Raw genomic sequence first — 21,077 nt, 5'->3', positions numbered from 1 at the left:
CCGAACAGCAAATTACAGGTTGAAGAGCCATGGAAACCCAAGGCAACAACCAACCAACGTGCACACTCTAATGTCCAGTCAGGGAAAATGACCTGGGATGAAACTGACCACGGCTGTCCACAAGGTATGTAATTACAGGTGTAACTTAGACGGCTGAGGACGCTTGGGATGACCAGCAAGAGCCTCAGCTAGCTAGCGTACATGAAGTCCTGGCCATGCCAGTCACTTTTCAACGTATATGTGATGAGAGAGATATCTTGGAACTCTCGAAATAAGACACACACGGAACAGACAATATGGCAAAAGTGTCAAGTGTTCTTTCAGAAAAAAAAGTGTTATATAGATGTATTGTATAGTATTACAATGTGTAATGCATTGCATTTTGCATTTTTACGATTGTATTGCATTGCATTGCATTGTATTGCCTTATATAATATATATATATTATATTGCATTGCATTTTGGTTTGCATTATACTATTGCAATGCATTGTATTGTACTGAGTTGTATCGATCTCTCATCAACCCATTTTTATATTTAGTCAAGTTTTGACTAAATATTTTAACATCGAGGGGGAATCGAAACGAGGGTCGTGGTGTATGTGCGTGTGTGTGTGCGTGTGTGTGTGCGTGTGTGTGTCTGTGTGTGAGTGTGTGTGTGTAGAGCGATTCAGACTAAACTACTGGACCGATCTTTATGAAATTTGACATGAGAGTTCCTGGGTATGAAATCCCCGAACGTTTTTTTCTTTTTTTTGATAAATGTCTTTGATGACGTCATATCCGGCTTTTCGTGAAAGTTGAGGCGGCACTGTCACGCCCTCATTTTTCAACCAAATTGGTTGAAATTTTCGTCAAGTACTCTTCGACGAAGCCCGGGGTTCGGTATTGCATTTCAGCTTGGTGGCTTAAAAATTAATTAATGACTTTGGTCATTAAAAATCTGAAAATTGTAAAAAAAAATAAAAATTTATAAAACGATCCAAATTTACGTTTATCTTATTCTCCATCATTTGCTGATTCCAAAAACATATAAATATGTTATATTCGGATTAAAAACAAGCTCTGAAAATTAAATATATAAAAATTATTATCAAAATTTTTTTTTCGAAATCAATTTAAAAACACTTTCATCTTATTCCTTGTCGGTTCCTGATTCCAAAACTATATAGATATGATATGTTTGGATTAAAAACACGCTCAGAAAGTTAAAACGAAGAGAGGTACAGAAAAGCGTGCTATCCTTCTCAGCGCAACGAATACCCCGCTCTTCTTGTCAATTCCACGTGCACTGCCTTTGCCACGGGCGGTGGAGTGACGATGCTACGAGTATACGGTCTTGCTGCGTTGCGTTGCGTTCAGTTTCATTCTGTGAGTTCGACAGCTACTTGACTAAATATTGTATTTTCGCCTTACGCGACTTGTTCTTGTATTGTCATGAAAATATAAACCATCCTACTGACCACAGCATCCTGTTGACCAGAACACAGGAAATGTGCCCTTTGTCCTTCACAGCTGACCAGTGCAAACACGCCATTGACCGGCCCGCTATTTGACTTTGCCCTTAACTGCTCAGCAGCTGAGAGGGGATGGGGGGGGGGGGGGGGGGCGGCGGGGGGGGGGGGCGGGGGGGGGGGGGTAGACCTCAACAGGCATTTCACTTTGCTGTCAGTTGCTCAGTGGTTGAGGGGTGGGGTGATATGGTAGGGGGCTGGGCCCCTGAGATTCTTTTTATATTTAGTCAAGTTTTGACTAAATATTTTAACATCGAGGGGAAATCGAAACGAGGGTCGTGGTGTATGTGCGTGTGTGTGTGTCTGTGTGTGTGTGTGTGTGTGTGTGTGTGTGTGTGTGTGTAGAGCGATTCAGACTAAACTACTGGACCGATCTTTATGAAATTTGACATGAGAGTTCCTGGGTATGAAATCCCCGAATGTTTTTTTCATTTTTTTGATAAATGTCTTTGATGACGTCATATCCGGCTTTTCGTGAAAGTTGAGGCGGCACTGTCACGCCCTCATTTTTCAACCAAATTGGTTGAAATTTTCGTCAAGTACTCTTCGACGAAGCCCGGGGTTCGGTATTGCATTTCAGCTTGGTGGCTTAAAAATTAATTAATGACTTTGGTCATTAAAAATCTGAAAATTGTAAAAAAAAAAAAAAATTTATAAAACGATCCAAATTTACGTTTATCTTATTCTCCATCATTTGCTGATTCCAAAAACATATAAATATGTTATATTCGGATTAAAAACAAGCTCTGAAAATTAAATATATAAAAATTATTATCAAAATTTTTTTTTCGAAATCAATTTAAAAACACTTTCATCTTATTCCTTGTCGGTTCCTGATTCCAAAAATATATAGATATGATATGTTTGGATTAAAAACACGCTCAGAAAGTTAAAACGAAGAGAGGTACAGAAAAGCGTGCTATGCAGCATAGCGTAACCACTACCCCGCTCTTCTTGTCAATTTCACTGCCTATGCCGTGAGCGGTGGACCACGAGTATACGGTCTTGCTGCGTTGCATTGCGTTCAGTTTCATTCTGTGAGTTCGACAGCTACTTGACTAAATATTGTATTTTCGCCTTACGCGACTTGTTTGTTTGTTTTGTGTGAGTGGGGGGTTAATTTAGGGAATTCCACCACTACTCATTTAGCCAGGAAGAGCAAAAGAAGGAGAAAACATAGCAGCAAAAAGGACGCAGTCTGAGCACTGTGAGTTTCTTCCTAGTCACATTCTGTATGTTTTCCATTTGGTTCAAACAGAATTTTAAATTGGGCAATGCAAACGTGGTACATAACAATGTAAAAAGGCACACACATTTGGTGACGCTTATGTTGTGAGTTTATAGTTTTTTTAGATGACTTCCATTTCTTTCTCTTAAAGCCTTCCTTAATAGAGCTAGAGGTTTATTTCGCAAACACTTCGCAAAGTCTTTTTACCAAAACTTCTGTGCCAACGCTTATGACAAACTGTAAAGCACTGTTCACATGGCCGATTTACACCCCAACTTTCTGCAGATTTCTGAACGATTTCTGTCAGAATGTGAACCAAGGGAGAGTAAAAAGAGACGGCCTACAACCTGATCCTGCATCACACAGAAACTAATATTCCACTTTTCTTACCTCCAACAAGGCTCAAACAGAGGATGTATTTTATCCTCCAGTCTTACCCCCCCCCCCTCCCCCCCTCCAAGGGGGAGTAAAATAGAAAGAGCCTACAACCTGAGCCCACAACACACTGAACCCACAACACACTGAACCCACAACACACTGAGCCCACAACACACTGAACCCACAACACACTGAGCCCACAACACACTGAACCCAATTTTCCTTTTTTTTTTATACTGGTAAGCTCAAAAAGAGGATTGTCTTTTATCCTCCAGTCCCCTCCCCCCTCCCCCAGAAGTTACCTGCGATTTCTGCTATTTACCTTAATTATCCACAACCCTCCACCACCAGGGGCAAACCTGCAGTCACGTTAATTACACGCAGCATCACCGGTTCAAATGTCAGGTGGAAAAGGTGTCTGTTAATGTGATCCTCTTACTGTGGGTGAGAAATGTCAAATGCACAGCTCAGACAAGCATGGGAGAATAAAGAGGTTAACAAGTGCAAACATCCCTATCCCCCGTTTGTCAGCGGCGAAGGCGAGTAAGTAGCGTTTTTTTCTCCACGCGTCTGTTTTTGACACCTTAGTCTTTTCTTCTTCATGCCTTTTCTTTTCTTGTTGTTTTCTTCTTTTCTTTCTTTTGTTCAGTCTCTTTTCCTTCCCCTTACTTTCATCATTTTCCTTTTCATTTTTTCTTTCCTTTGTTTTCCGCCCAATTTGTTAATTATTTGTTACTCTTTTATTTCAATACTTGTTCCATCTCCGCGCAAGAGGTGCAACATTATTTGAGGTAACCATTTAGTAGAACGAATTCAAAAGAACAAACAGGGCCTTTGGTGACACCTGGTTTTTTCTCTGTTCTGATTTTCCCCTTCTTAAATTCCTCTTTTTTACATTTAGTCAAGTTTTGACTAAATGTTTTAACATAGAGGGGGAATCGAAACGAGGGTCGTGGTGTATGTGTATGTGTGTGTGTGTGTGTGTGTGTGTGTGTGTGTGTGTGTGTGTGTGTGTGTGTGTGTGTGTGTGTGTGTGTGTGAGTGTGTGTGTGCGTGTGTGTGTGTAGAGCGATTCAGACTAAACTACTGGACCGATCTTTATGACATTTTACATGAGAGTTCCTCGGTATGAAATCCCCAGGCCTTTTTTCCATTTTTTCGATAAATGTCTTTTATGACGTCATATCCGGCTTTTTGTAAAAGTTGAGGCGGCACTGTCACACCTTCATTTTTCAATCAAATTGATTGAAATTTTGGCCAAGCAATCTTCGACGAAGGCCAGACTTCGGTATTGCATTTCAGCATGGAGGCTTACAAATTAATTAATGACTTTGGTCATTAAAAATCTGAAAATTGTAATTAAAATTATTTTTTTATAAAACGATTTAAAATTACTTTTATTTTATTTTTGATCATGTTCTGATTCAAAAAACATATAAATATGTTATATTCGGATTAAAAACAAGCTCTGAAAATTAAAAATATAAAAATTATGATTAAAATTAAATTTCCAAAATCGATTTAAAAACAATTTCATCTTATTCCTTGTCGGTTCCTGATTCCAAAAACATATAGATATGATATGTTTGGATTAAAAGCACGCTCAGAAAGTTAAAACGAAGAGAGGTACAGAAAAGCGTGCTATGCAGCACAGCACAACCGATACCACGCTGAACAGGCTCGTCACTTTCACTGCCTTTTGCACTAGCGGCGGACTACGGTCATTGTGAAAAAATGCAGTGCGTTCAGTTTCATTCTGTGAGTTCCACAACTTGACTAAATGTAGTAATTTCGCCTTACGCGACTTGTTTTTTGTTCTTGTCTCCTTTTTTAGTTTTTTTTTCCTTTGTTTTCTTTTTGCTTGTTTGTAATTAATTTTTTTGTGTAAAAGATCGAGGTGCATCTAACATTTTCTTCTTTTTTTTCTTCTTTTTTTTCCCTTACACCTGTTCCTTGTTCCGGTGTTCTCTCACACCGCCCCGTCCCTGCATTCGCTGCTCCATCCACATCTGAATTTCGTTCCGCTGCCAGACCTGTCGATTTTACAGACGCTCCAGGGAGGGGTGTCGGGTCGCTGCGGTAGGCTACCCTCGGAAGTTGACACTGCACTTCTGCTGAGTCACTTCGACGGTGTTCAGTAGTGGGTCTGTCCCGAGCTAACGGACTCAGCCCACTACCTACTATGCTCCCTACTAACGACATTGACTGCTAAGTCGCGGAGCCAGACTAAGTGAGCGTCCCCTCCAGAGAGCAGACCGCCACCACGTCCCTCCGTCGACCCCCCAGAACGTCACACGTTGAAGACTGACAGCAGAAGTACTATTCAGGGAAGGATCGAACAGGAACACTGAGACCAAGGTCACCATGAGAGCTCCGGGCATGAAGGGCCACAAGAGCAAGGACATTTTATAATTTTGGATGATTAATGAGATGATGATGATTATAATGATGATGCTATGGATTTCCAATTTGGTTTGAGACTACGTGACAGGGCAGCACTCTACACTTACTGTCATAATATATCCTGGTGTCAACCAGGCCCGAGAACTGCCGCACCTGCGGTGTTGGTCAGGTAAACAGAACCTGAGCACCCTCAAAGTCGCATTCGTTAAGTGAATGACACTCGGCTGTGTGATTCCAGCCTTCCCATAGGAACCATAGCACTTCCACTCTGGGTAGGAGCCGACCGTAGCCCGAAAATGGCATGCATTTTCAGCATTCTAGTCTTCCAAATCATTTTGTAACAGTCAAAGGCAAAACCTGTCTATACCATCTAAAAGTCAGGTTTCAATTACTATGACGTAAACATGACAATTTACAAGTTTTAAAATGTGCAAGTTTTAAATATTCCGCACGTACCTCAACAATAGCCGCTGCTTTCAACCTATTCCTGAAAAAAACAGACATTCACAAGAACTCTTATTTTCCCAGGACGATCGTAGACTGGAACCATCTACAGGACGATCAAGTTCTGGCAGGATCTGTGGAGATCTTTAAATCTCAGCTCCACCCAGTCTAGGACTTATTTACATGCGCTCCTCCTTTCCGTTGATCAAATGCCAGAAGTGGTTTTTCTACGTATTATCACAGATACAGATACAGACCACAGTACCCAAGGGACCCAGCAAAAGACTTAGTGGTCATTATACAGACCACGGTACCCAAGGGACCAAGCAAAAGACTTAGTGGTCATTATACAGACCACGGTACCCAAGGGACCAAGCAAAAGACTTAGCGGTCATTATACAGACCACGGTACCCAAGGGACCAAGCAAAAGACTTAGTGGTCATTATACAGACAGGTGGTCGCTATGGAAAGGCCAATTACCATAGGAAAAAAACTTGTCAGTAATCCTTGGGAGTGGTTGCGAGGGTTGGTTTGACTGCATTTCCTGTTCTAGGTGTACAATGTATGTCAAATGTCATTCCATGCTTGCGGAATGAAGGAAATAACCAGCAGGTCAGCCATTTCCCACTCACTCACAACGTTTTGCTGGGGAATCTAAATTGTTCTGCTCCGGACTGATTAGGGACTTTGGAAGACTCAGGAGAATTATGGAGGTGAAAAATGTCACCCTTGTGGGACAGGAGAGAGAGAGAGAGGGGGGGGGGGGGGGGGGGGGCAGCTGGTAGGGGGGGCCAGGGTAGATGCAAGATGGAAGGCGGCAGGTATAAGGGGTTACCTCAGTATAGATGTGTGTGTGTGTGTGTGTGTGTCTGTGTGTGTGCGTGTGTGTGTGTGTGTGTGTGTGTGCGGTGAGTGAGAGAGCCACTGAGAGACATATATATATATAGAGAGAGACAGATATCCTTCCTGTCACACTGGTGGTAGCTAGGGTCCCGGACAGGTGGACTGGGGGGGGGGGGGGTGATAGACTATAACCCAAAAGTACAATGTAGAACAAAATTGTCAAAGCAAGTCATTCAGCACATCTAATTCAACAAGGCTAATCGAGAGCGATCTCCAGGAATGATAAATCTACAAACTCTAGTAAAGCAGCGCATGTGTGTGTATGTGTGTGTGTGTGGGTGGGTGTCAGTGATGGGGGGGGGGGGGGAGCGGCTAAGATCGAGGGGGGGGGGGGGAGGGGGGCTGAGATCGAGGGAGGGGGGGGGGGGGGGGGTACGACTCAGTGAGTCACGACTGAGGCCGGGCGGTGCGGGCGGCTTGAGAGAGACAGACAGTGCCCAGAATAAGCGTCAGCGACACTATTAATAATGAAAGAGAGCCTCAGAGGCTAAAAGCGTAAGCAAAGATTTATAAAACAAGCGTGCTTATCCATTCAAGAAAGTCACGTTACACTGACTATGAGTATGACGTAAACATGACAATTTGGCAAGTTTTAAATATTCCGTACGTACCTCGAATGACCGCAGTCAGTGCGTGAAACTGTCGTCTGCTGCATTGTGTTTTGCATCATCGCACTGTCTTCAATGAAAGAGTAAGCGCTGTCCCCCCGCGTTTATTTGAACTCAAGGACAGGAGTTGTGAATCATCTGTTCGATTCGTTTACACAAAAGTTTCGGGGAATCCCAAAGGTCAGTGACTTCCCTTTAGTTCAAGTTCGCCGGGTGAGATTACCGTGTGGGGCGATTACCATCTATTATGCGCAAAACGCACAAACTCAGCCGGACTGATACGCGGACAAACTCTACTATCTCTCCATTAACTTTCTCACAAAGTCTAGTCTTGCCGATGAAGAGAAAATTACCGTAATAATGTGCATTCAGTACAAAAACGTGGTACACTGTACCATAATCATTATCACAGTTTATTTTAAAATAAATGTTGAAAGGCAAATATATGTTTGCTATATACGCCTACCTAATTTCTTTTCTCTTTCTCTGACAGACTCATAGACATAGCATTCAAGAGAAATTAATCTCATGAAAAACAAACAGCTAGATGAAAAAACAAGGCGGGAGGGACAGAGACACACATGTGTTTTTTTTAGTCGTTGTTTAGTTAGTTATGGGTTATGTCTCTGGAGGGAGAAGGAGAAAAACTAGCACTAAACGAAATCGACTACTAAAGAAAATATATGTGGTTTAATTACTCAGGCATAAATCGAAAATAGACTTCTCTATTGCAAAACAACCAAAGAAAATGGAGGCGTTGAAAGCAAAATTGTCTTTCCAAATAATTATTAAAACAATGGTAGCCCTTGCGCATAATGATTTTTAACAATTTTTTAATGGAAGGGAGATAATTCAGTGCAAACAAAACATTAGACAAAATGGCGGAGGAGATGGATGTGGATCGCGAAGCTGACAAAGAAACAAGCAGCAAACCAGAGAAAATGTTCACACTCAAGAAGTGGAATCTGGTAGCAATGTGGAGCTGGGATGTAGAATGTGATACATGTGCCATTTGCCGAGTTCAAGTGATGGGTAAGGAACATATATCTGTGTGTATCGATATGACTGTTTTGATTCCTGTGTAATGTGTTACTGTTAGTGTTACTCCGATACTCGCGAACATTTTTTGTTCGTTTACGTAGTTTCCTGGTGTGTTTGTTTCTGTTGGGGATGTTTCTTGGTATTATGTATGTTTTATTATTTTTTAATTGTCGCTGAAGAATTAGACTTTAAGTTTAACTCTCACTCTCGCTGTCTTAGAGCAGACTAGTCTAGAGTCGGATCTTTCTGGGGTATGTCTGCCTCTACTGCTCAGTGCTCTAGTGTCTCACTGTCTGTCTGACCCTCTCTCTCTTTCTCTCTTTCACGCTCTCTCTCTCACGCTCTCTCTCTCACGCTCTCTCTCTCTCGCTCTCTCTCTCACGCTCTCTCTCTCGCTCTCTCTCTCACGCTCTCTCAGTCTCTCACGCTCTCTCTCTTTCTCTCTCTCTTTCTCTCTCTCACGCTCTCTCTCTCACGCTCTCTCTCTCTCACGCTCTCTCTCTCACGCTCTCTCTGACGCTCTCTCTGTTTTTATCTGTCTGTCTTCCTCTCTCTCTACTTCTGTCTCATATGATACAGTGATAGAGAACGCCTGTTGTTCCGTTGTTTGTATAATTTGCATCAATATCATTATGGAGTGGCTCGGGATTGGTACCGGCAGTCACCAGTAGGTAGTTTTAGAGAGACGAACAAAGCCCACCACTTTCCTTTCGCCACCTCATTTTCTCTTGCCCGCTCGGATGCTCGCGCACAACGAAACTCAACAGTGCGTGTTGTACATTTCGCGGTTTAGACGTTATGGCAGAGAAATTCTGTTCGCAGAAGAAGCGCTGACAACACATACATGTGTGATTAATTTGCAACCCGAAGCTCTACTCATAAAATGTATAACTGTTCAAAGTGAGACAGTTCACAAATTAAGGTCTGCCCTATAAATATAAGTATTCTATTGGTATTAGGGAAGAAATAGAACTCTAAAGTCGTGAAGCAGCATTCGGTTCCTGGCCACCATCTTTGATTTTCCCCAGCGCAACCTAGGGAAATTTATGCTACAGAAATCCAGTGAAAGATCGACTTGAGCGTCCTCTCCAGACCTTAAAGTGGGATCTATGAACAGTTAAAATAACAATCAGGTAACCTATAAGTTAAAGGTTTTTCTACAGAAATAACCAAAACATGATTACAAAGTTAACAAAAGTAGAATCGCCCAAATCAACAAAAGTCGTTTGTGTTTTTGGTGTGAACTTCGTTTCACTGATGACCGGAAGTGATGTGTACGCAACATTTGTAATGTAGCATTTCCTTATATGGCAAGAAAGGAATGTGGTTGGTTAAAATGAGATCGTTCTAAATCAAGCTTGTATCTCACAAACTAGACCTTCCAATTGTACACCCATCGGCCAGCTTGCCTTCTTAGCTCAGTCGTTAGTGAAATGCGCTAGAGATCATGAGGTCGCCGGTTCGAGCCTTGCCATTGTCGGTCCATTTTTCTTTTTTCTTTAAAAAGATAATCTGTTTAATTTGTTTTCCCCCCGTCTTAACTTTCCTTTGCTCTAATCTTTATTCCAAGCATTTCGGTGATCGAACTGAGATCGCAACAAGGCAGCTTACGAGTTACTCAGTGATTCGGCATTGCCCGGACGATAACTGAATTCGTCCGCGAACCAAGCAACGTGTGTCACTGGTCCCGAGGCTAGATTGAAGCAGCATTCGTTAAAAAAAATTGCTGTAAATAAATACTTAACATGGCAAAAGATAAATCATCTTTGCATTGAGATACTTCAACAGAATCTCGCTGACACCTGCGAACGAACCGCATCTCTCGCTACGGTCAGTCTATAATCAGTGACCGTGCTGTTGCCGAAATACACGTCTTTCTGAATCCAACATCATTATCAATCTTTCTCCACAGTTCTTTGAATTGAACAGCGATTAGAAACTCCTACACAAACACAAATAATGATTTACAGGGTGAGCAGCCATGTGAGTGCCGGTTCCTGAGCCGTGGGGCTCGAGCACCGACTCGCTGGTGCTTGAGCCCCCAGGCTCCGGATCCGGCTCGTCGGACCTCCAGCCACGGCCATATCATTATCAGTATCATTTCTTCTTTTCTACACTACAGTACTACAGGTTGATCAAGATGGCATGTTAATTATGGTAATGGTATCTTTTTTTAATTTTAAAGGCACAGTAAGCCTCTCGTAAACCATCACAGATACTGTCAGGCTTTTACACAGTACAAACACCCTTTCATTTAAACACTCACCGCTTGAGAACATCCTAGGTGCCCTCCGTAAAGAGCGAGCAATTTTCAAAGAATTTATTTTTGCGTTACCCCTGAGCCATTGTGAACCCGTGTGATCCAGTTTCCTTTTTTTTTTACAATGTAGCCGTCAGTTTGTGATTTCAGTGTGACTGGCTGTAAGCTTATCTGCAATAGCATGCTATTATGTACCTCTGAATCTAAACGCAACAAACAGCTGCGATTCACACGAACTCTAGCGATGGCTTTTGACTGTTCAGAGGAACTGGCGATAGGCATTATAACCGTTGTCTGCTACGAGAACCACGACCTGCGTGACCCTGCTTCCGGGCTTTTCTTTTTTCAAACTTTTAAAACTTTGAATTGTACTGATCTTGTCTTGATGAAAAAAGAATTCTTTTATGATTTAAGGATGTTTGTGTAACAAGCTGTCAATCTATTATTTAGATTTTAAAAGTTAGGTCTAGCGCCAAAACGCACCGTCCGATTGTCTGATCAGACAATCCGCAAAATTAATTCTTTGAAAATTGCTCGCTCTGTACGTAGGGCACCTAGGATGTTCTCAAGCGGTGAGTGTTTAAACAAAAGGGTGTAAAAGCCTGACAGTATCTGTGATGGTTTACGGGAGGCTTACTGTCCCTTTAATTTTCATTGTCATTTGCAGGTTTATTCAGCCATTGAGCACTATCATTCATATTACTTTTAATGTTTAGCAGTGGGATAAGGGTGATAATGATATCGCAAATTTAAAGTAGCTTGCATATATATACATGTATGTGCTTATTGCAAGCCTTAGCTTTCAGTCGGCCAAATATTAGGTCGGGTTCTCTAAAAATACCTGACCCTAGTTAAGTAAAAGTATCAGTAATGTTGAAAAGGTGGTTTATGTGTATGACCTTAGAAGTTGTTTTGTTCTTCCAGATGCTTGCCTGCGGTGTCAGTCTGAAAATAAACAGGATGACTGTGTTGGTGAGTTAATTTCCTTTCTATCTATTAAATACTTTGCTTTCATGGGATATTATTCCATTGTTTTCAGTTTTACATTGTACAGTTTTGTAGTTTTACTTTTAGCGTTACATCGATCAACCAAGCTATGAAATTGTAATAAACCTGCAAAAATCTTACTCTTAGACTTAGGCTATCCATCAGTTTTGCAGTGGGTTATCTTTAGCCGTACTTATAATACTATGGAACTTGAAGCCAGAATTTGTAGTTTCTGCCAACCCGCAGGATGTTAAAAATCATCCAAATGTGTCAAAGTGAATAATTAGCTAATCGGCCAAGTAATGGTATCGCATGTACTTCAAACATGTCCAAGTTCCAACTTTTCCACGGCAGCATAAAGTGACTGAGATGGCTGATGATGCTTTTCCAATTACTTCAATTATTACTTTGAGTTGTAAGAGACATTTGCTGGAGTGAGCGATCTCTCTTTCATAAGTACACTGCAACCCCCCTTTTAACTTAATTAAGACCTCAAAATGTGGGACAATCAGGTCTGAAAAAGGAGGGAGTCTTTAGATGGAGGGATCAATCCCTGATAAATCAAGGTCTTAAAAAGGGGATTAGTCTTAAATTGAGGGGTCTTAAAACTAAAATGGGTGTTCCACTGTATTTCTGATCTAAGCCTTTACATGTGATTGTGATTTTTCTGGTGTGTGTACTTGCAGTGGTGTGGGGGGGACTGCAATCACTTGTGTAATTTTTCTGGTGTGTGTACTTGCAGTGGTGTGGGGGGAATGCAATCACTTGTGTAATTTTTCTGGTGTTTGTACTTGTAGTGGTGTGGGGGGACTGCAATCACTTGTGTAATTTTTCTGGTGTGTGTACTTGCAGTGGTGTAGGGGGACTGCAATCACTTGTGTAATTTTTCTGGTGTGTGTACTTGTAGTGGTGTGGGGGGACTGCAATCACTTGTGTAATTTTTCTGGTGTGTGTACTTGTAGTGGTGTGGGGGGACTGCAATCACTTGTGTAATTTTTCTGGTGTGTGTACTTGTAGTGGTGTGGGGGGACTGCAATCACTTGTGTAATTTTTCTGGTGTGTGTACTTGTAGTGGTGTGGGGGGGACTGCAATCACTTGTGTAATTTTTCTGGTGTGTGTACTTGCAGTGCCAGTGGTGTGGGGGGACTGCAATCACTTGTGTAATTTTTCTGGTGTGTGTACTTGTAGTGGTGTGGGGGGACTGCAATCACTTGTGTAATTTTTCTGGTGTGTGTACTTGCAGTGGTGTGGGGGAACTGCAATCACTTGTGTAATTTTTCTGGTGTGTGTACTTGCAGTGGTGTGGGGGGACTGCAATCACTCATTCCACAATTGCTGCATGTCGCTTTGGGTGAAGCAGAACAACCGCTGCCCGCTGTGCCAGCAGGAATGGGTCGTACAGCGCATCGGAAAATAACCTCTACAGACTACATCCGCTTTCGTCCTACTCCTAGTCTGGGGTCTCTCACTTCAGATGGAAGTTACAGCAGACAAACATGAGAAGACGCTCTGCAACTCTCGAGTCGAGGAATATGATGAAGTAGCTCCAGTCGCCACTATGTTTTATTTCTTTGTTGTGAATATATGTAAATGAATTTGAAATTCCCCCCCCCCCCCTCCCTTTTTTGTTCAAGACCTCCAGAAATCTGAAGACAGTGAGTTAAAGTATAAAAAGGAAGGAATTTGTTGTGAGCAGAAAATATGTGTGTGTGTGTGTGTGTGTTTGAAAGAGAGAAAGAAGGGGGAGGGGGGAGAGTAAGGGAGTAATCTTAATTCAGTGGGGTAGTAGGTTAGAATGGGGGTTCCAATGTGTAATATTTTGCTGCACATGCAGTGATTGCATTAACCTTCGCCCGTCCGGGTTATCGACTACACACGAAAATCATCGTGGGGCCGTGTGGACCCATGCTTCTCGTTTCCTTCTTTGAGAAACATGGGTCCACACGGCCCCACGATGTTTGTAGTCTAAATATGACCTTTTTTTTAAAAATTTATTCTCGCTGAAATTTTATGACATGAGCTTTTTAGGTGCCTGAGGCATTCTTAAAAGCTCATTAAAAAATTCCAACTAGTTTTAAGAGATATTTGCAATTAAACACCCTTCTGGGTCCACATGGACCCACGACCACCTGCGAAGGTTAAAAGATGTTTTAACTTTAGCTGAAATTAAAATGTGTATGGGCATTTTTCTGTGATGCAGTCAGACTCAGTGAATCAGCTGAATGAGAATTAATGTTTTCAAATCATTTAGTGACTTTGTGCTGGTGGAAATGAATTATTATTCATGTCACATACACAAGTACCTGGTAATGATGTAAGAAATCATTCTTTTTGGAGATACACTTTCTCTGCTAACATCTTTTAGGCTTGCCGCTGTGTATGGTTAACTATAACCATTCGGTAATGAGCTATCAAAAGTCAGTACAGTTGTAAAGGGATGGTAGTTGAGGAATTAAATAATACATGTACCTTTAAGTTGAAGTACCCAGGATGTTTTGAATTTAGTTTGTGGAAAGAGTTGCGTGAGATGAAAGTGTTTGCATGTGTAGCTGTGAGAATAAAGGTCATTACTAACTGTCCCTGTCGTGTGTTATGTCATTCTTTTTGGTTTGTGTGTATCCTGCAAGTAGACTTTATGCAGATGAGAATAGACGTTTTTAGGATTTCCAAGCATTGGGGAAGAGTTGTGTCCAACTTTAGCGAGACAAACAATATTCAGTGGTCGGCCAGTCAAAACCAGTCAAAACCAGTCAAAACCAGTAATCCCAGAGAATAACTGACTGATGTGTATGTTATGCAGTGTCCACTCTATGTGATGCCGTTTTCTTTCGATCTGCACATCAGAGCCATGATTCACTGGCGATGCCTGCAGTGATCAAACTCACATGACGTCAAGCCAGACTCACGTGACCACAAGCCAAACTCACGTGACTACAAGCCAAACTCACATGACGTCAAGCCAAACTCATGCGACGTCAAGCCAAACTCATGTGACCACTAGCCAAACTCGCGTGACCACAAGCCAAACTCACGTGACCACAAGCCAAACTCACATGACCACAAGCCAAACTCGCGTGACCACAAGCCAAACTCATGTGACCACAAGCCAAACTCACGTGACCACAAGCCAAACTCGCATGACCACAAGCCAAACTCGCATGACCACAAGCCAACTCATGTGACGTCAAGCCAAACTCACGTGACCACAAGCCAAACTCACGTGACCACAAGCCAAACTCGCGTGACCACAAGCCAAACTCATGTGACATCAAGCCAAACTCACGTGACCACAAGCCAAACTCGCGTGACCTCAAGCCAAACTCACTTGACCACAAGCCAAACTCACGTGACCTCAAGTCAAACTCATGTGACATCAAGCCAAACTCATGTGACGTCAAGCCAAACTCACGTGATCTAAGGCATAACATGTTGTCGACATTCAATCGGGGCAAGTGATCATTGACACACCAAATCGTAAATAGGGTTATATGGAGGGCGTACAGCAGAACATACAAATCAGTCAGTTATTCGCTTAGGTTAATGTTTTTAACTGGTCGACCAGGTGTTATTGTTTAAAAGTGGGGCACAACTCTCCCACAACGCTTAGAAACCACCACCGACAGTTATTTCCAAACATTGTCTATTGTCACAATTGTTTGACTCTTTCCACAGAAGTGAGGCAAATTTGAAAACGTCCAAAATTTCCAACATTGTTCACACAGAAAGAAAGGGATCTTTTAACATTTCACAGGGGGGCCTTATCTTGCTAAAGACAAAGAGACCAGCCTAAATAGATCATTGAGCTGTTATGACTTGTGAACCATGGTTTGAATGAAAAAACAGTATGTTACGGTGCAGTAGTACCCCCCTTCCAAGACCTCCAAAATGTGAGAAAACCAGGTCTTCAAGTCTTAAAACCAGGTCTTCAAGTCTTAAAACCAGGTCTTCAAGTCTTAAAACCAGGTCTTCAGGTCTTAAAACTAGGTCTTAAACCCAGGTCTTCAAGTCTTAAAACCAGGTCTTCAAGTCTTAAAACCAGGTCTTCAGGTCTTAAAACCAGGTCTTCAAGTCTTAAAACCAGGTCTTCAAGTCTTAAAACCAGGTCTTCAAGTCTTAAAACCAGGTCTTCAAGTCTTAAAACCAGGTCTTAAAACCAGGTCTTCAAGTCTTAAAACCAGGTCTTCAAGTCTTTCTTTCTTTCTTTATTTGGTGTTTAACGTCGTTTTCAACCACGAATGGTTATATCGCGACGGGGAAAGGGGGGGAGATGGGATAGAGCCACTTGCAGGCATGAAAACTGAAAAAAAAAAATACTGAAAACAAAATTCGCGAAGCGCCAAGACTTCTAGCGGGGTCCGGGGGCATGCTCCCCCGGAAATTTTTTTTTCAAGGGTGCAATTTGGTGCAATCTGGGGCTATCTGAGCCTTAAAATTGGATTCAAACATGGCCCCAAAACTATTTTACTATAACTATGACTAGGGAAAAAAAATAAAAAATAAAAATACGGAAAATAAAAAAAAATACGGTTTATTTTTTTCAAAAATACGGAAAATACGGAGAATTTTCATGCCTGCACTTGTCACAAAAGCACTAATCAAAAATTTGCTCCAGGGGCTTGCAATGTAGTACAATATGTTACCTTACTGGGAGAATGCAAGTTTCCAGTACAAAGGACTTAACATTTCTTACATACTGCTTGACTAAAATCTTTACAAAAATTGACTATATTCTATACAAGAAACACTTAACAAGGGTAAAAGGAGAAACAGAATCCGTTAGTTGCCTCTTACGACATGCTGGGGAGCATCGGGTAAATTCTTCCCCCTAACCCGCGGCGGGATCTTGAAGTCTTAAATGCACAGGCATTATTAACAGAGTGGTGTTGTAAAACAGGGGGGGGGGGTTGACTGTATCAGAAAAGCACACATAAAGTAAACACAAACATACAAAGTGAAATTGTTACTCACTGATGTGATTTATTCAAGGTGTGTATAGTGTACATAGAAGAGAAATGCAATAATATCACTGAGAAATCTACACAAATTAAATTTCACAAGCATGCCATTGATTATGGTAGCAAACTCAATTCAAGTGACTCTTTAAAAACAAGACATGAGTCATTCTTCAAGAGCTGAAGAAATAGACATCACATATAAAAACACAAACATACCACTGAAAGGTCACTACAGTATTTACAGCTGTTTGGCATTGAAGCAGACTGATACTTACACTTTCTAATGTGACAAACAGACGCTATTTCAATCTCCAGAAATCGTGATTGATGATTTATAAAACGGTATTACCTAAAACCAAGAATACATCCCACAAAGAATTGGTCAATTAGTCATGTCAACCGGAGAGTTTAAGACATCATATCAGAAATTATTATCCATATAAATGACATGATAAATGTATGAAAAAAACTTTTTGTTGATTTTTTCCCAAATATTTTCAATGTCCTGCATTATATGTTCTTTGTGCATATGTGGAAAAACTCGCACCACATACATGTACTTGAATTCAGCTTCTGAAATATTCATGGATGGCTTTTAGAATATGTTTTTGGCTTGTTCTACTACTCTATTACATAGTTTAAAAATTTATCCTTGCCATAAACTTCTTTGGTATCATACAAACCAAGGTACCCAACAGATGCATACAGTTTCAAGCACCAAACTTATCACACACAGTTTTAGTTTCATGAACTCCAACCCGGGCACACTGCAACCGGTTCACTATAGCAGTTCGAAAACGTGTTCCGCAAGTAGTTTCGGTTTAAAAAAAAAAAATAATAAAAATTTTTTTTTTTTTCAAAATTACAGATTGACGGAATTTCCGTCAGACTTATTTTCAGATTGACGGATTTCAGTCAATTGACGGGCTACTTTCACCCATGATGTTGAAGTATTGAATCCTGAAATTGGCCGAATTGAAAGCATGATTGACACCTCCCAAAACTGAGCATGAAACAGATGTAAAAAGCTTCAAAGGATTTCACTTTTTGAGCAGACCTATATACTCACTGTGCGTGACCTTAGTTGAAGAAGCTGGTCACATAAAAGACAGTTATACAATATAAAAAACAGTGATTTCCTCAGAAAAACCAATACTAAAGAATTACATACAAAAATTTGAGCAAACATCCAAAATACAGATGTATATCGATAGTTAAAACACTGATATTTGAGAAAGCATGATTTTTACACAATAGATATGATAAAGTAACAACAATTATCACCAAATTATGCTGCAATAATTATTGACCTGAATTTACACCCTCTTGCTTTTTTCTCTCAGTTTTTATAAAAAAAAATTCAAAGAAGGCAGAAAAAAGTGTCCAAAATGTTTAACAAAATGCTTACAGGGTATAAGAAAGATGTCAAAAGCAGAGCTTCAGGGGAGTATCAAAAATAAAAGCTATCAACATATAGACTTGCACTTTCAAGAAAATGTCAAACAAATACAAAAAGTCAACAACCAGAAACATCTCATGAAAGAAAATAGAACAGCAGTTCAAGTAAAAAGTATTAGACGATATTCGGAAATAACTCTTGTCTGGTTTCTGTGAGTTGTCAAAGAGTGAATACTCTTGCTTTTATTTTCAAACTTTCCCACGTGACATTATAGGCCAGTCACTAGCAAGGGATGTGTCTAAAAGTAAAACACGTGGACAAGGAGAAAATGTAGCAAGCTTGCCTCACTAAAAGCAAGAGGATTCACTCTTTCACAATTGTCCCCTTTCAAAGCAGACAGAGTTATTTCCTAAAAAGGGAAAATACAAAAGAAGTATAAACAGTTTAGCAGGGTAGAAAAATGAATGACTGCAATATGATGATTTGCAAAGAGAAACAAATGTGTGCTATCATGTACAGATAGGCTCCACTAACACTTCAATGCCAAAGTATGTGGAAGGAAGGAACAAGACATTCAGTAACAGCATAAAACAGATCTTGGCTTGGTCCAGTATTGTTCTCTTCCATTTTTGAAGGTTGTCTGTAACACACTATGACCAGGTCTTAGTGTACAGGGAGACTGAAAACGGACGTTTCAATGTACACTTGAACATTGTCAACAAAACCATTGGTTAAAAAAGTTACAATGCACTACCATTTAAATGTGTTAATTTTACTTGCATGCCAGATATTGAACTTGTTTTGAAAGTTGCTGCCAAATGAACAGCAATAAAAACAAACATTATAACATGATTTCTTATCAGAAAAGGACAGTGCCACTGCAAATTGTTTGACCTGAATTATCAGCTGTGTAACAAACAAACAAAAAAAACGGCAACAAAACCACACAGCTAAAGGTATCAATTTAAAGGCAGTAAATGGAGCCTCTGAATTAATAGTGTTACAAAGAAGAAACAGAAATAAATAAATGATATATTTATCCAAGTTTCATTGTACAACCATTCAAGTAAAAAGACACTATTTACATTACTGACCACTGTAAACAACCTACTTTACCTAGTTCAGAAAACCATGCAGCCCTATACATGGGTGGCCCGCACACTTCCTATTTTCAGCAGTTAACAATACTCAGTACAGACTGTTCCAATGGAGTGATCCAATGCTTGCTGCGCAAAGCATTTTTCAGGAGTACAAATATTATGCTACATGTACATGATGTATATCCAAAGCAAAAAATAAAAGAGTGATGAATAAAGTATGAACCGCCATTTCTATTTCAATGAGTGCAATTTAGGAGATTCCATTTTTTTTTTATCAAGGATAAGAGGCTAAAATCAAGCACATAAAACACAACCAATACGCTTTAAACAACTGATGGCCTTTGTAATTGACACTAAAAAACAGAATTATCTATCACAACGAAGTAGAGAATGTGCTAATTGTCAAAGGGATCAATTAACTTGATGCAGCTGCCTTTAATTTGCTGGTCTCATTTTTGTTACCATATCATAAATCAGAAGTCTCTAAAAAAAAAAAAATCGGAAAGGCAAAAATGACGATGCGAAGAAAATGGAAAAGAAAAAATAACGGAAAAAAAGTTATATTTTCATTTCTTCGATATCTCTTTATATGAATCAGATCTGGCATCCAAAACACTAACTTGAAATTATGCTCTTAAATTCACTTCTAATTTTGTCCACACTGAACCCTGCCCCATTTTATTTCTTTCGTGGTTTGGTGGGTCTTATTCACATTTATAAAAATGTACAGCTGTAAAGAAACACTAAAAATTCAACATACATCTTGCATCTGAAATTAGTAGACAAGACATCCTGAGAAAAAAATGCCATGCATAAATTATATCATAAATGATGCAAAGTGCAGGAATAAATTCTTGTCAAATGAATATTGGCAGCAGTCCTTTAAAAGTAGTACAGGACATGTAGAAATCAAGACACAACAAGGCACACAAAACGCTACGGACATGTAGAAATCAAGACACAACAAGGCACACAAAACGCTACGGACATGTAGAAATCCACGAGAAGCAGTTGAAGCAAAGTTTGAAGAACGATCATGTGTGTGTGGTACGCCCTTAAGTAACTTCTTCTCCACGGATGCCCAGGAAGCTTCAAGGTCAAGGTCTGCAAAAGACGAGAGAGAGAAAGTAAGATTTTGATATTACTCTTACTGATGTGTTGTAACTTTCTTTTCTGTCTTGTGTGTGTGTGTCCCTGTGTGTGTGTTTTGTTGTTTTTTGTTTCTTACAAAATTATTTTTTTAACTGTTTTTTTGTCTGTTCAAGTAAATTTGTGCTATCATGCATCTGAGTTGTTTTCCATAATTTGAATATATTTATCCAGAATACACACACAGACATTTTAACTGGTCTTTTTTCAATCTCTGTCTTCTCCCTTGCGTTCAATTTCTGCATTATCCATAAGTGTTTTTAAAGAGAAATGTTCAATACTGATATCAAGCACTCAAATACAAGACAATTATTTAAAGTATACATGCTACCAAGTTGAATATCAAACCATGCTACATAAGCAATCTTTCAAAATGCATGGTACATGAAAAGTTTTTTTAGCAATCTTCCAAAATATACCAAACATGTGTCAAGATTCCAATAAACAACCCATATATAGTCGATAGGACAGAAGAATTTGAAAACAACTCAAAGCACATTTTTTACAGCTTGGTATACAATCGCACACAGCTATAATCCATTATCACCCTTATCCCACTGCTAAACACTCAAAGTAAAATATGAATGATAGTTCTCAATGGCTAAATAAACCTGCAAATGACAATGAAAATTAAGTTCAGCTGTTCAGCAGAAGAGATAAAATAGTTCCGCATGCATAGATCAGACCCATTCTAACTTCAGGAAAGA

The 21,077-nt window shown here is 40.2% G+C and overlaps 3 protein-coding genes across 6 annotated transcripts in view; 1 reads left to right on the top strand and 2 right to left on the bottom strand.

Annotated features, from left to right (window-relative positions):
- LOC138945758 (patatin-like phospholipase domain-containing protein 4) overlaps positions 1 to 7,587 on the bottom strand; it is an 85,988-nt gene extending 78,401 nt beyond the window's left edge. Inside the window, exon 1 of the mRNA XM_070317266.1 lies at positions 7,482 to 7,587. The gene's annotated coding sequence lies outside the window, so the exon portion shown is untranslated. The remainder of the gene's footprint in view (positions 1 to 7,481) is intronic.
- A 742-nt stretch (positions 7,588 to 8,329) lies between these two features.
- LOC138945759 (RING-box protein 2-like) lies at positions 8,330 to 14,346 on the top strand. The gene is made up of 3 exons (XM_070317268.1): positions 8,330 to 8,510; positions 11,704 to 11,751; positions 13,066 to 14,346. The coding sequence occupies exons 1-3, from the start codon at positions 8,357 to 8,359 to the stop codon at positions 13,182 to 13,184; spliced, it is 321 nt and encodes a 106-aa protein (XP_070173369.1). The 5' UTR covers positions 8,330 to 8,356; the 3' UTR covers positions 13,185 to 14,346.
- A 2,373-nt stretch (positions 14,347 to 16,719) lies between these two features.
- The window catches only part of LOC138945757 (phospholipid scramblase 1-like), a 52,476-nt gene continuing 48,118 nt past the window's right edge, over positions 16,720 to 21,077 (bottom strand). For all 4 annotated transcript variants that reach the window (XM_070317261.1, XM_070317260.1, XM_070317259.1 and 1 more), the window contains one exon: positions 16,720 to 20,325. The gene's annotated coding sequence lies outside the window, so the exon portion shown is untranslated. The remainder of the gene's footprint in view (positions 20,326 to 21,077) is intronic.

This window comes from Littorina saxatilis, linkage group LG13, assembly GCF_037325665.1.
Source record: "Littorina saxatilis isolate snail1 linkage group LG13, US_GU_Lsax_2.0, whole genome shotgun sequence".
Taxonomy (NCBI): domain Eukaryota; kingdom Metazoa; phylum Mollusca; class Gastropoda; order Littorinimorpha; family Littorinidae; genus Littorina; species Littorina saxatilis.
The sequence above is the reverse complement of the archived record's forward strand: the minus strand, read 5'-3'. Positions and strand labels throughout refer to the sequence as shown.

Excerpts from the sequence above, each read along its gene's own strand:
- LOC138945759 (XM_070317268.1), top strand. The coding sequence starts at position 8,357 with ATGGCGGAGGAGATGGATGTGGATCGCGAAGCTGACAAAGAAACAAGC. Across the intron at positions 8,511-11,703 it reads TTGCCGAGTTCAAGTGATGG|ATGCTTGCCTGCGGTGTCAG; the intron begins GTAAGGAACATA and ends TTGTTCTTCCAG. Across the intron at positions 11,752-13,065 it reads TAAACAGGATGACTGTGTTG|TGGTGTGGGGGGACTGCAAT; the intron begins GTGAGTTAATTT and ends GTGTACTTGCAG.